Source organism: Molossus molossus, unplaced genomic scaffold, assembly GCF_014108415.1.
Source record: "Molossus molossus isolate mMolMol1 unplaced genomic scaffold, mMolMol1.p scaffold_m16_p_3, whole genome shotgun sequence".
Classification (NCBI taxonomy): Eukaryota; Metazoa; Chordata; class Mammalia; order Chiroptera; family Molossidae; genus Molossus; species Molossus molossus.
Genome location: NW_023425366.1, coordinates 130,772,639 through 130,786,385, shown reverse-complemented (window position 1 = coordinate 130,786,385; position 13,747 = coordinate 130,772,639). Strand labels below are relative to the sequence as shown.

Sequence of the window (13,747 nt, the reverse complement as noted above, 5' to 3'; positions counted from 1 at the left end):
GGGGACAGGAAGAGATAAATAAATACACACACACACACACACACACACACACACACATAACTGTAGCATGGGGAAGACCTGGGGTGGTTGGGGGTTGGGTGGAGGGAGATAAAAATGGAGAAAATGGAAGATATTTGTAATACTGTCAACAATAAAGTAAAATTTGAAAATTATGTAAGTGCTACAAACCATTAGAATGATTAAACCTTTTCTGGACTAGATGGTGTCTTGTCTGCTGTTATTCCATCCTCCCCCTCCCTACCTGCCACCCTCTGCCAGTGCTCTGGACATAGCTGCGTCTTTCCCTTCAGGGTCCAGAACATTATGCATAGACACCCCTGAACAATCCAGAACAGTTCTCAGCTGGGGGTGATTTTGCACCCACCCCCAACCAGGGGACATTTGACAGTGTCTGGAGGTGTTTTGATTATCATGACTGTGTGTGTTTGAGTGGAGGCGGGGGGAAGGGGGTGCTGCTGGCATCCAGTGGATAGAGACCAGGATGGCCCCCACAACAGAATCATCCGGCCCAAATGTCAATAGTTCCAAGGCTGAGAAATCCTGATAAGGACAATAACGAGAATGAAGAGCATTAGGCCAACAGCAGCAGAGCTGGGCTGGGGTGGGGCTGGGGTGGGCCAGGTCTGTCCAGAGCAGCCTGTTACACTAGCGGGCATCCGAGAAACACACACCTTCACATGTGTGAAATCTGTCAGGTTTTCAAAGAGCTTTCGCAACTGTTACCACCTGCAACCTTTCGGAACAGTCCCGAGAGTCCTGCTGCCCTCATCTTCATGCTCCACTTCAGCTGGCAGAGGAGGAAACTGGGCTAACAGGTAGTCATTTGCCTAAGGGTTCAGAGCTGATAGTGACTAAGCCAGGACAGTCTGGTGAGCAGGAACCTCGGCTCTCCGCTGTCTCTTCTGCTACAGCAGAGCTGACAAGGACGAGACAGAGGAAGTGGACTGTGCGCAACTGAGACCCTTTCAGGCTGCAGACAGTTCGGCTTTCCAAAGGCCCCACGCACCTTCTCACAGTCCCTGTGCCCCTGTGTAGGTGAGGGAGCTTCGAGTTCCTCCTAGAAACCTGGAAAACCAGCAGAAGGGATGGAACGGAAATGTTTCCTAAAGAACGTGCGTCATCTCAGCCGGTAGAGGGCGCTCCTATCCAGACCTTGTAATGCTGGTCTGGCTCTGGAGAAAGTGTTAGACTTGTGCTTCTTTATATGTAATGTGCAAGCCTGCAAATGTTCTAGTAAAAGGCAGGTCTGGAGCAGGACGCCAGTTTCTGTACCCCTTAGCAACTCCCATCCACAGCCCACACTTGGAGTGGTAAGGAGTGGACGCCCCTGCCCATCCCCCCGTAGACACGCAGTGAGGCCCAGAAGGGAGCTCTGCTTCCCCTCGCGCTGTAAGTTGGCGGCGTCAGGGCTGGAGCCTCTCCTGCACTCTGCGCTGGCTTCTTGTCGTACCCCCTGCACCCCGACCCCCAGTAGAGTTCAGGAGGGTCCCTAGTGTGGGTGAGAAATGAGATGCTACCATCTGCTTTAAGTCAAGCTTCTTTGATTGATGTGTTTTTTCAAATCACTTTCCTTACAGAAGTTTGAGGGAGCCAAAGCAAAATCAACTTGTTAATAAAAGGTATTCTTAGTTTTGGTTTATACAAATTTGACAATTCAAAAAAAAGCTTACATATAACTTGGTGTGTTCTTATAGAGGCAAGTTATAGTCATAGACTCTTCCCTAAGAATAAAGGTTCTTTAAGCCTAAATGAATTTGGATGCTTTTACCTACAAGCAGAAGACCTCCCTTTATAAGGACTCTGAGCAGCTCATTAACCAAGAAATCCAGAGGCAAGCGGCCCCAAGGCTGATTCAGGAGACACCGTGTTCCAGTTTCAGTCATTAGCAAAGGAAGGGAGCAGAGGGAGTCAGACACTACGCCTGATGAAGCAGGAGGGGCCGCTTCACAGTCCTCCGGGCATCCAAGTGGGCAGGAGAGACAGGCTTTCCCGTCTCCCCAGGAACAACCAGCTGGTTCCTCCCAGGTTAACAGATTTGGGCGGGGGATAAACAGTGAGGGGGAAACTCCTCGAATGTGCAGTAGAAGCCAAATGAATAATTTTCCCATCTAAGATCCTTGACTTAATCATGTCTGCAAGTCCCTTTGCCATAGAAGGTAACATTTAGGACATGGACATTGGGCCACTAATGTGCTTTCTATAGACTCTAAACAGGCCTACACCCACTCTTTGAAGATTCTAGTTTAGTAGGTAGGGTATAGACATGTATATTTTACAAAAATATGTGTCTGATTAAGAACCTCTCATCCAGTCCACAGCTTTATTCAACCTAGTTATTGTTCATAGTATCTCAGAGTTTTTATTTAAGTGTCTAAACAGTGCTGCGTCAATGTAAGAAATGTCCAAACCTGTAGAGAGTTTTTATGAGTTTACTTGAGTCAAACTGACAATTGCAGGAAAGCAAAACCTCAATGGACTGAGAAAATGCTCCAGAGAATGGCAGTTTTACCTCTTATTTTATAATTAAATAGGAAGATATAAATGAGTTACATGAAATTTATTACCAATCCATTGGAACTAGATTAGGGAGGCAGGAGAAAGCAAAGCAGGGACATCTGAGACTGGATAAAAAGTAAAGTGAATAGACACGTTTCTTTTACACAGGTGGGCTCAGGATAGTTAATAATTAACATGTACAGAACATAGAGATGGTATGCAGTAAACAAGATAACAATGAGGGGTTCTGTGGCCTCATGTTCTGGTGGGAGATTGTCCCCTGAGGGGTCTGGCAAACGGGGACTGTTAACGGTGACTGTTAGACCTCTGTCTTGAGTTCACAGCTAAGAAAGAACTCAGAGTCAAGAACTCTAATTCAAGAGAAAGTTTATTTAGAGAAAGAAAGTCACAGAGACAGAAGAAGTGAGCCAGCTGGGCTGTATGGTCTCAGGAAACAAGTTACAGAGGCAGAAGAAGGGTCCTTGGAGCTTAGGAGAAAGAAAGTAAAGGTAAACACCTGGGAGAGAACGCTCCAGGGCGAGGATGCTCCCAAGAGAGCGCCCCCTGGCTCTTTCATCTGGAGGCTTTTTTTTGTGCTTCTCTAAAGCAGGGATTTTAGGGGATGTCCCAGGGAGGATCTCAATCCCTGGCATGTCCTTTCAGGGTCGTGGTCTCTACTGACTGGTCGGTGCTGGGGTCGGGGGTCACTAGTCAGTGCAGCTGGTCCTGAGGCAGCCAAGGGTCCCTTCGTCTGGTTTGGGGCGCTCCTGGGCCTGGAGCTGAGACACAGCTGAGGCCTGGATGCGTCTCCAGTCTGACGGGATGTCTCTGTGGTCAGCAGCCCCGCGGCTTTGCCCCTAAGAGTATCTGATGTGGGTCAGAGCCTCACTGTCCCGAGGGCTTAGTGCTTAAGGGAGTGGGCAGGCAGGGCTTGTGTGGGAGTCTGGGAGGCGACTCTCGGGCCCCGCCCCTCCTCTAAGGGGGTCTGAAACCACATGGCTAGCAATATAAAAAGTCAGGGGTCCAAACTGCTTGAGTAGTAACATGCTAAGTGTGGAAAGGTCACCCTGGGGGTAAGGTCTTAGCCTATTATAGTGGTTTTCTCTAGTTTTGCCCAATGCTAGGCTCCTGGGACTTCCTGCCCTGGTGACATTCTGTACCTGGCCCATTGTTCCTGCTCTGCTCATGCCTGTCTAGCTGCATCCTCTATTAGGGTCACTCTGACACTCCAAAGGTATGTTCTGTAGATGCAAAAAGAGTAGACGGGCTCAGTTAAGGTAAAGCGTGACCTTTGTCAAGGAGGATGCCTTGGCCATGACCACCCACCACGGCCCTTAGTAAGTTATCATTTCAGACCATCCTGTGTTGCTTCAGGTCTGAGTCCGTAAGGCCACCACGCAGGCCCCTTTCCACCCGCACTGCTGTCTTGGTGTTTAGGCGGCTCTAGGCTGTCTGGCAGCTCAGACACCAACACCCTGCTCACTGGTTGAACACTCACATGCTTCCAAAGGAGGCTGTACCCCACTTACAGTGTGGAAATAGGCTCCGAGGATGTTCCATCTGCCCAAGGCCATAGGCCGAGAAGGACGGATCCAGAACCCCAGCTCCACTCTTGTTCTAGAGCCCGTACATGTTCCATAAAACTGCCCGAAGCAGTTGACTGGGCAGGGAGGAGAAGTTCACTGGAAGGGGCTTCCCAGGCACACGAGTCCACCCCTGCAGCCCCACTGAACCGCCCAGCAGAGGAGACTAGGGGCCCTTCCTCTGCCTCCTGGCACCCGGGTGACATTGCAGCCACTGCTGAGGGAGATTACAGAGTCCAGCGGGGACGAAGGAGCAGTCTTTCTGGGTTTGCTTCCCACACAGTCCGTCTGCTGACTAGACTGCCTCCCCCATGTACCTTCAGAGACTGAGAACAGGACTTGAATCAACTGCACTTTAATACTTGCTCCAGGCAACCATGGTAACAGGAGTTGGTCCCAGCGTGGCTCCCACCAGCTTGGCTTTCCTCATATTCTGCCACAGAATGTGTGGCAAACATGGGAACCGAGGACTGCCTGGGGCAGCCTTGAGGTCCATGCCACCTTGATCCTATGAACACTTGGGGACGACACCCAGGCCTCAAGGTGCTCATTGTCAGATGGACATTTCCAGCAAGTGTTTGTCCAGTTGTGGGTGGTGACCCATCAGAGAGTAAATTAGCCTTCCATTTCCGCCATAACACATAACGCAAACTTAGAGGCTTAAGACAGATGCTTTTACAGTTCTGGAAGTTAGAGTCGAAGCAGGGCAACACAGCGTGTCCCTTCCAGAGGCTCGGAGGCTCGAGGGGAGGATCCAGCCCTTGCCTCCCCGCCGTTAGAGGCCGCCCACGTGTCTGGGCTTGTGCACCACATCACCGTGACTTCTGCTTCCATCAGGACATCTTGGTTCTGACCTTTCTGCTTTATAACGACCTATGTGACTGGGCCCACTTGGATGACCTCCCCATGTCAAGACCTTAAGGCACATCGGCAAAGGCCATCTGGGGCCACGTAAAGGGAAGAAAGTTCAGTTTATGGGAATTCGGATGTGGACGTGTTGGGAGTGGTCATTACTGTTATTTTCCCTTCTCAGTGGCCCCTTTGGCTGGAGGCAGTTAATAGTGTGAGCTTGGGACTAAGAGGAGTAGTGGTGAGGGGAGTGTCCACGGAGATTCTAGAGCTGATCTGCCCGGTGTCCCAGCTCTTCTTGTAGTTCCCAGGACAGGACACACCCCTCGCTGTGGGACAGGACACACCCCTCGCTGTGGGACAGGACACACCCCTCGCTGTGGGACAGGACACACCCCTCGCTATGAGGACAGGATGGGTTCTCAAAGGATTTTAAGTTCTGAATTTACCTAGACTCAGAAAGAGTAACCTTATATTTATTTATTAAAAATTTTTTTCTTTATTGATTTTAGAGAGAGAGGAAGAGAGAGATAGAAACATTGATGAGAGAGAACATCAATCGACCGCCTCCTGCCATGCCCCCCACTGGGGATTAGGCACACAACCTGGGCACGTGCCCTGACTGGGTATTGAACTGGCAACTCCTGGTGCATGGGTCAACGCTCAACCACTGAGCCACACCAGCCAGGCAGGAAGAGTAACCTTCTACAGTGACATATGCAAAGATCCACCTTGTCCACAGGCCGCTCAAGCGCCTGCCGTCTCCAGTTCACATCGCTAAGGCAGATTGGGCTGCCCTTTCGCCGGCTCTTGGGACCAGGTGAAGAATGAGGCACTCATCCTTCTTTAAACTCTGAAACACTGAGACTTGTTTTGAGTAAATTCACAGTAATGAGGACCCTAAATTCTTACCTCGCCTGCTTCTCAATAACACTGGACAAGTCACAGAACGTGGGGAGTCGGGAGAAAGCTGGCTGCAGGGGAAGGCACCATCGTGGAAGTGCCTGGGGCTGGAGGGAGAGTTGGGTGGAGCCCTGCACTCCCATCAACCTGTCCCAGGTGCCTTGTCACTTATTTACCAGGCGAGAGCGCACTTGGGCAGCTGACATAAAGGCAAAGTCTTCATGTCAAACCTCTGGCAGTGACCAGGACAGGTCTCAGAGGAGCCGACTGGATGACAGGTGGTTCTGTGCTTGTTCAGGTTGTACTCCCGGGAGGCCTGTACCAGAAAGGATGTCCGCCACGTGGCCGGAAGCTAGCTCAGCGTTGCCCGAGTCCAGTCACATGAAGCACCATCAGGACTGTTGCTGCACATTTACTTAGTATATTTCTGACCTGGCCTATCAACAATACCTGTGAAATTATAAGTTGTACATGCTAGATTTCTTCTACTATTAAAATCGTGGTAACACAGTTTAAGTACCTATTTGTTTGCCACCTAACAAGAGCCACAAGTTTTATACATGTATCTTCAGTCGCCACTGGCTGAGTTCTGACTGTGGTGGGTACCTGCTATGTCCCAGGCAGTTAGTGTGTCGGTGTCGGAAGAGGTAGGAAAGTCCCATTGTTCCGTACCTCAGATGCTGGCAGAAGGTCAGAGGTATAACAAAAGTAGTGTGCACCCAGCAGGAGGGAGCGTCATCCTGTGCACCAGAAGGTTGTGGGTTCGATTCCCAGTCAGGGCACATACCTAGGTTGGGGGTTTGATCCCCAGTCAGGGCATGTGCAGGAGGCAATCAATTGATGTTTTTCTCTCACACGTCAATGTTTCTCTCTCTCCCCTTTCCTCTCTCTCTGAAAAAATCAATAAAAACATATTCTCGGCTGAGATTAAAAAAACAAGAGGTGCTGTGCTGGGTGGAAGTGCTAAGGAAGGAAGAGCTAGACCAGGGAAGGGAGCACGGGGCGGGGCAGCGTGGACTTCGCAGAGGAGGGGATGCTTGAACAGCTTTAATGGAGGGAAGGAGGGAGCCGCAGGGACACACATGGTCCTGGGGCAGGTGCACCTGGGGTGAAGAGCTCAGCAGCACAGGACAATCGCTTCTAGAAAACAGGTGCAGCCCCCACCGGCAGAGCACACGTGTTGGCGTGGTCACTAACTCCAGAGCACTGCGGTGTTCAGGTCTACAGGCAAATGGGCGTCCAGATCGCATCATTTTACCAAATAATACTTGGGGTTAGTTATTGAAGTGGAAAGCTTGTTTTTTTTCCCTCGTGAAGTGGGCTGGCTGGTGTCTCCTGCAGCGCCGAAGGTCAGATAATGCCCGTGGGACACCCAGCCCCCAGCGCACGGTGCGTGTTCAATACATGGGTGGGAACCAGAGACTGATTTTCTCTCTAGATGAAGACTAGAGTTCAGAGCCAGACATCTTTGGGAAAGGTCTCATTCTTTAGATTCGGGGGTAATAGAAGGTAGGGCTACTTTATTAGACCCAGGGTGATTACTGACAGACCGGGACAGAGAGCAGGGCCTCTGTGATGTCGTGTTCCTCTGAAGCCCGAGATTTCCTCCCTCCTCATCGGCAGTTTGATGGATACGCTGGGCTGTGTGGGGAGCACCCACCCATTTGTGACAACATCCACCGGGCGGAGAGGCTGGGTCCCTAGCAGGTGTTCCCAGCACTCATCTAAGAACAGCTGGACGCTGGGGTCAGTCCTGTGTAAGACTTGCTTCCAGGTAAGTTGGTTGGCAGAGGTATCGCACCTCAGGGTAGTCCGTGTCCCCATGAGGCTGCGGGCAGGACTTGTCTGAATGGACCAGAAACCTCTTCCGTACTCGAGCAGTTGATAGTTGCAGAGGGAGCTTGAGTATCACTGCGGACACTTTGTCTGGGGCCTCAGGATGTCCACTTCAGGGGAGAGTTTGGAAATGTTTAAGCAGATTTGTCAGGTGGTAATGTCTCACCTGTAGGACTGTAGGACACAGGCAAGTGGACCTTGCTTCGCCGAGGCCGCTGGAGGGCAGACCTGACTCTGGTGTTCATTACACGTTGTCTGTGCTGTAGTCACACTTCCCGTCATTCTGGAAGAGCTGTTGGGTGGGGCGTGAAGAATTTTAGGTTAAAACTGCTTGGATTTAATCTGGAGCTTAAAAAGTCAAGTAGCAGCTGTATCACACCTGAGTTCACTGTCTCTGGAACTGTGCTCAGAGGAAGACCTGCCCAGAGAACATGTATTTCATTTTCATAGATGACTCTGTCATCCTTGAACTTGAGGTTAGAGAAAGGTCAGAGTGTTTTACCAGCTATCGCAAAGATAAGTCTTAACCTCTTGCTGTCTGCTCCTACTGACCTGCTGTCTTGTTCCACATCATTCAGGGGGATGTAAAGTCGTGCCAGCCCCTGCGATGAGCTTTGAAGGTGGGCTGGCCGGATGAGCCCCCACCCTGAGGGCGTCCACATTGAGAGCTGGCTTGTTTGGTGGCTGTGGACTTTGACATCCATAAAGCCCTGCTGAGTACACAGCTCACCTGTAATTAGATAGGGGTGAGAGTCTAAAGAAATTTGCCTGCCACATGAACATTGTCGTCTGCTGACCTGGACGTGTGATGAAGAAAACAGTCGGGTTCTCACCAGGAGGCACCAGAATATGTCTTAAATCTTTGGGGGAAAAATACCAGGGAGAGAGGTGGCAGCAATCCAATTAGTACCATTTGCTAACCATACCCAAGGACGGATGAGGTTAAGGGGAAAAACAATCTCATTCTGGTCTGTCCCCATAAAGCTGATGAATGTTCTCCTGAGACCCTGCCTTGAACACCCAGCCTCTAAACCCCTCAAGACAAAGGTCCCAGCGCAGGCTCTCCCTCCCAGGAGCACGCCCCTGCCTCCCCCACTTTTCCCCCCACAGGCAGCATCTCCTAGACTCTAAGGAACCCCTGAGGCTTACAACCAGGGCAGCAATGGGCAGCAGCAGCTTGTTCCTGACAAACCCCCGAACCTGTCCCCAAGGCCCCCTTTTCTCTGACTCAGAGCCAAAGCAGACCAGCCCAGGCTCATGTCCCAGCCCTTCCTTGTTTCACTGTCCGCAGCTTTAATAAACGTCCTCTTAAAATTTAATTAAAAAAATAACTTTGATAAGTGGTTGAATTACAAGGGGGAGACCCTAAGGTGCCTGGACAGCAGTGGACCTGCTCTGCATGAAGAGTCTTGTCCAAAGGAGGAGGTAGGGGACATCCAAAGCACCCGCGTGAGGGGTAAGAAACCCACAAGAAACCCCGCTGAGGGGCTGAAGTGACTCAAGAGTCAGATCATTCGTGGCTTAAAGTGTAACCTGGTGTCCTTAAGTCCCTTCTGTCAAGACTCACAAATCCAGAGCGGTTTGGGGAGAAGGTGAGGCAGGGACTAACTCTTCCTCTCTGACCTGGGCTGACCGGATCGGTGAGAACCGGAAGCTTGGGCCCCACTCCATGTTCTTCCTGAGGAATTGGCAGGGCTTCAGGGAAAACCCTTTAAGCTTTCATAATTGCCCTAGTTACAGGTTGAAAGCAATTTTATTTAGGTAGTAGGCTCAGGCTCCTAACACAAAGTGTATCCAGGTTACTTGAACATGAAACTGTTTCAGTGGCGTCCACCTGTGTGTGTTTCGAAAATGTCCCTGTCCTTAGGTCCTGTCGCAGCAGCCAGACCGCGTCCCCGACGGACAGTCTCCGTTTCCTCGCAGGGTAAGCAGTACCGAGTCTGGGTTTCTATGGCTTTCTCTCCACAGGCTCAGGAAGGGCTAAGGGAGACACACAGGATCTGGAAACCATATGTTCTTTAGTCTTTACCTATAGAAACTGAGGACTCACAGAGACGCACTCGGTAAATCACCATGGACACTCTCTCTCGTTGGAAGTAAAAAGTCAGCTTGAATGAAGATAAGTAGAACTGACAGGGCAGGCATTTCTGTGAGAACAGAATGTCGTGAGCAACCACAGCACCTGCAGCTGGCCCAGCAGTCAGGGAGGCAGGGAGGAAGGGCACCGGATTCCTACCGGGCACGGACTATCAGATGCTTCCCTCCCAGGAAACTTATTGCTTTGAGCCCGTGCCCTCAAGTGCCCAGCACTACACGCTCATTGTACTAGACACTGAAGCTGAATGAACAGATCAAGTTCCAAAAAGAACGAAGTGCTGCCAAGCCAGGCATGAGGAGGAGGACTGTGCACACAGCCCCTGCAGGGCGCAGTGGAGACCGGCCTCCCTGAGGACCCTTTGGGGCCCTTCCATATATATATATTTTTTAAGAGTTGCAAAGTTTACTAATTCCAAAAGGCAAAATCATTTTTTTCTCCATGAAATTTTAAGTTTTTCAGTATATATTAACATGGGAAATAGTTAAAAGTGTTGCCAATAATTTTCTATAAACAAAGTTCTTCCCTTTGTGAGTGTAGTTGGATGATACATTATTCAAGAGCAAATCAAGACAAATAACGGTCTTTCCTGAAAAAAGAATGTGGTTGCCATGCAGAAAATTCTCCAGGTATTCTTCTATTACTCATTTACTAAACGCTGACTGGCCTCCTTACCTGCTCCACGCTCGGCTGTGCTAGGCATTCCCTTTCAGATGACCTCCGCTCTCTTGGCACAGAGCTAAATAGCAGCGCGTTTTCCTCACAGGAGTACATTCTTTTCTTACAGCAATTTGCTGTTTTTTATTTATTTATTTACTTACTTATTTAATTTTTTATTAATTAATTAATTAATTTTTGTTACAGATGTTTCTCCTTTGTCCCCCACTAATACCCCCATCCCCCTCCCACGATGCCCTGTCCCCAGCTTTGTTGTCCATGTCCATTGTTCATGCATACATGAATATAAGTTCTGTGGTTTCTCTCCCCCCCCACCTCCTCTTCTGGGGATTGTCAGTCTGTACCCCACTTCCACGTCTATGGGACTAGCCCATTCCTCAGACTGTTATGTTCATTATATTCCACAAATAAGTGAGATCATATGATACTTGTCTTTCTCTGCTTGGCTTGTTTCACTTAGGATAATATTTCCCAGGTCCCTCCATGTCATCTCAAAGGATAAGAGATATTTCTTTCTTACAGCTGCGTAGTACTCCATTGTGTATATGTACCACTGCTTTTTTATCCATTTGTCTACTGACGGATATTTGGGCTGTTTCCAGATCTTAGCTATTGTAAATAGTGCTGCTACAAACATGAGGGTACACATATACTTTCTAATTGGTGTTTCAGGCTTCTAGATTATAATCCTAGAAGTGGGATCACTGGGTCAAATGGAAGTTCAATTTTTAATTTTTTGAGGTGACACCATAGTGTTTTCCATAGTGGCTGCACCAGTCTGCATTCCCACCAGCAGTGTACTACAGTCCCCTTTTCTCCACACCCTCGCCAACACTTGTTGTTTGATGATTTGTTGATGACGGCCATTCTGACAGGTGTGAGGTGATACCTCATTGTTGTTTTAATTTGCATCTCTCTGATGATTAGTGATGATGAGCATTTCTTCATATGTCTCTTAGCCATTTGTATGTCCTGTTTGGAGAGGTGTTCATTTAGTTCCTCTGCTCATTTTTTAATTGGATTCTTTGTTTTCCTATTGTTGAGTTGTATGAGCACTCTACATATATTGGAAATTAACCCCTTATCTGATATATCATTGGCAATTATGCTCTCCCATACAGTGGGTTCCCTTTCCATTTTGATGATTGTATCTTTCACTGTGCAGAAGCTTTTGAGTTTGATGTAGTCCCATGTGTTCATTTTCTCCTTGGTTTTTGTTGCCTTAGGTGATGTATCAGTGAAAATTCTGCTGTGTATGATGACTGAAATTTTGTTGCCTACATTTTCTTCTAGGATTTTTATGGATTCATGCAAATAGGTCCTTTATTTCTTTGGTTAAGTTTATTCCTAGCATTCCTAATTTTTTTTTTGCTGCGATGGTAAATAGGAATTTTTTTTTTTTCTCTCTCATTCTGTGAGTTCATCATTGGTGTATAAGAATGCCATCATTTCTTGACATTAATTTTGTATCCTGCTACTTTGCCAAATTCATTTATTAAGTCTAGTACATTTTTGATGGAGACTTTGGGTTTTCAATGTACAGTATCATGTTATCTGCGAATAATGACAGTTTAACATCCTCCTTTCAATTTGGATCCCTTTTATCTTGATGTCTGATTGCTGTGGCTAAGACTTCCAGTACTATGTTGAATAAGAGTGGCAAAAGTGGGCATCCTTGTCTTGTTCCTGTTTTTAAGGGAAATGCTTTTAGTTTTCGCCCATTGAGTATGATGTTGCCTGTAGGTCTTCCATATATGGCCTTTATTATGTCAAGATATGATCCCTCTATTTCCAGATTGCTGAGTGTTTTTATCAGAAATGGGTGCTGGATTTTGTCAAATGCATTTTCAGAGTCTATTAATATGATCATAAGATTTTTATCTTTCATTTTTATGTAGTGTATTACATTTATTGATTTGCGAATATTGTACCAGCCTTGCATCCCTGGGATGAATCCCACTTGGTCATGGTGAATAACTTTTTGATATATTGCTGAATTCTGTCTGCTAGTATTTTATTCAGAATTTTGGCATCTATGTTCATCAGGGATATTGCTCTCTAGTTTTCTTTCTTTGTAGTGTCTTTTTCTGGTTTTGGAATTAGAATTATGCTGGCCTCATAAAATGAGTTTGGAAGTCTCTCTTCTTTTTGAATTTTTTAAAATAGTTTGAGGAGAATGGGTGTTAGTTCTTCTTTGAATGTTTGGTAAAATTCCCCTGTGAAGCCATCTGGGCCTCGGCTTTTGTTTGCTAGGAGAGTCTTGATTACATCTTCCATTTCTTCTGTTGTTATTGGTCTGTTCAGTTTTCTATCTCTTCCTGGTTCAGTTTTGAGAGAATATGTATTTCTAGATATGTGTCCATTTCGCTTAGATTGTAGAATTTGTTGCCGTATAATTGTTCATTATATCTGTTAACAATCCTTTGTATTTTTGTGGTGTCAGTTTTTATTTCTCCGTTTTCATTTCTGATTTTGTGTATTTAGGTTCTTTCTCTTTGTTTCTTGGTGAGTCTAGCTAAGGGTCTATCAATCTTGTATATCTTTTCAAACAACCAGCTCTTTGTTTCATTGATCCTTTGAATTGTTGTTTGGTCTCCATGTCATTGATTTCTGCTCTGATCTTTACTAATTCCTTCCTTCTACTTGCTGTGGGGTTTTCTTTTTGTTTGCTTTCTAGTTCTTTACGTTGTGATGTTAGATAGTCTATTAGAAATTTTTCTTGCTTTTTGAGGTAGGCCTGTAGTGCTATGAACTTTCCTCTCAGAACTGCTTTTGCTGCTTCCCATAGATTTTGTGTTGTTTTGTCTTCATTTTCATTGGTTTCCAGGAAGTTTTTAATTTCTTCCATGTTCTCCATGGTAACCCATTCATTGTTCAATAACATGCTCTTTAGCCTTCATGTTTTCAAATGTCTTTGCATGTTCTCGTTGCAATCGATTTCTAGTTGTATGCCATAGTGATCTGAGAAGATGCTTGATATGATTTCAGTCTTCTTGAACTTGTAGAAACTTGGTTTGTGCCCTAACATGTGGTCTATCTTTGAGAATGTCCCATGTGCATTTGAGAAGAATGTGAATTCTGTAGTTTTGAGGTGTAATTCTCTGTAGATATCTATTAAATCCATTTGATCTAGCGCTTCATTTAGAGTCTCTGTTTCCTTGTTAATTTTTTGTCTAGAAGATCTAGCCAGTGATGTCAGCGGGATATTGAAGTCCCCTGCTATGATTGTATTGCTATGATTGTATTGCTATGATTGTATTGATTTCTCCTTTGAAGTCCTCCAAAA

General features: G+C 47.0%; 1 protein-coding gene across 1 annotated transcript in view; it reads right to left on the bottom strand.

Annotated features, from left to right (window-relative positions):
- Positions 1-520: 520 nt before the first annotated feature.
- Positions 521-13,747, bottom strand: part of ZP2 (zona pellucida glycoprotein 2) — a 33,207-nt gene continuing 19,980 nt past the window's right edge. The window contains 12 exon segments of the mRNA XM_036279778.1: positions 521-561; positions 5,862-5,983; positions 6,044-6,168; positions 7,513-7,565; positions 7,568-7,617; positions 7,619-7,798; positions 8,068-8,089; positions 8,092-8,158; positions 8,241-8,260; positions 8,263-8,418; positions 9,718-9,835; positions 10,459-10,577. Of these exon segments, the coding sequence (XP_036135671.1) occupies positions 521-561; positions 5,862-5,983; positions 6,044-6,168; positions 7,513-7,565; positions 7,568-7,617; positions 7,619-7,798; positions 8,068-8,089; positions 8,092-8,158; positions 8,241-8,260; positions 8,263-8,418; positions 9,718-9,835; positions 10,459-10,577 (1,073 nt within the window).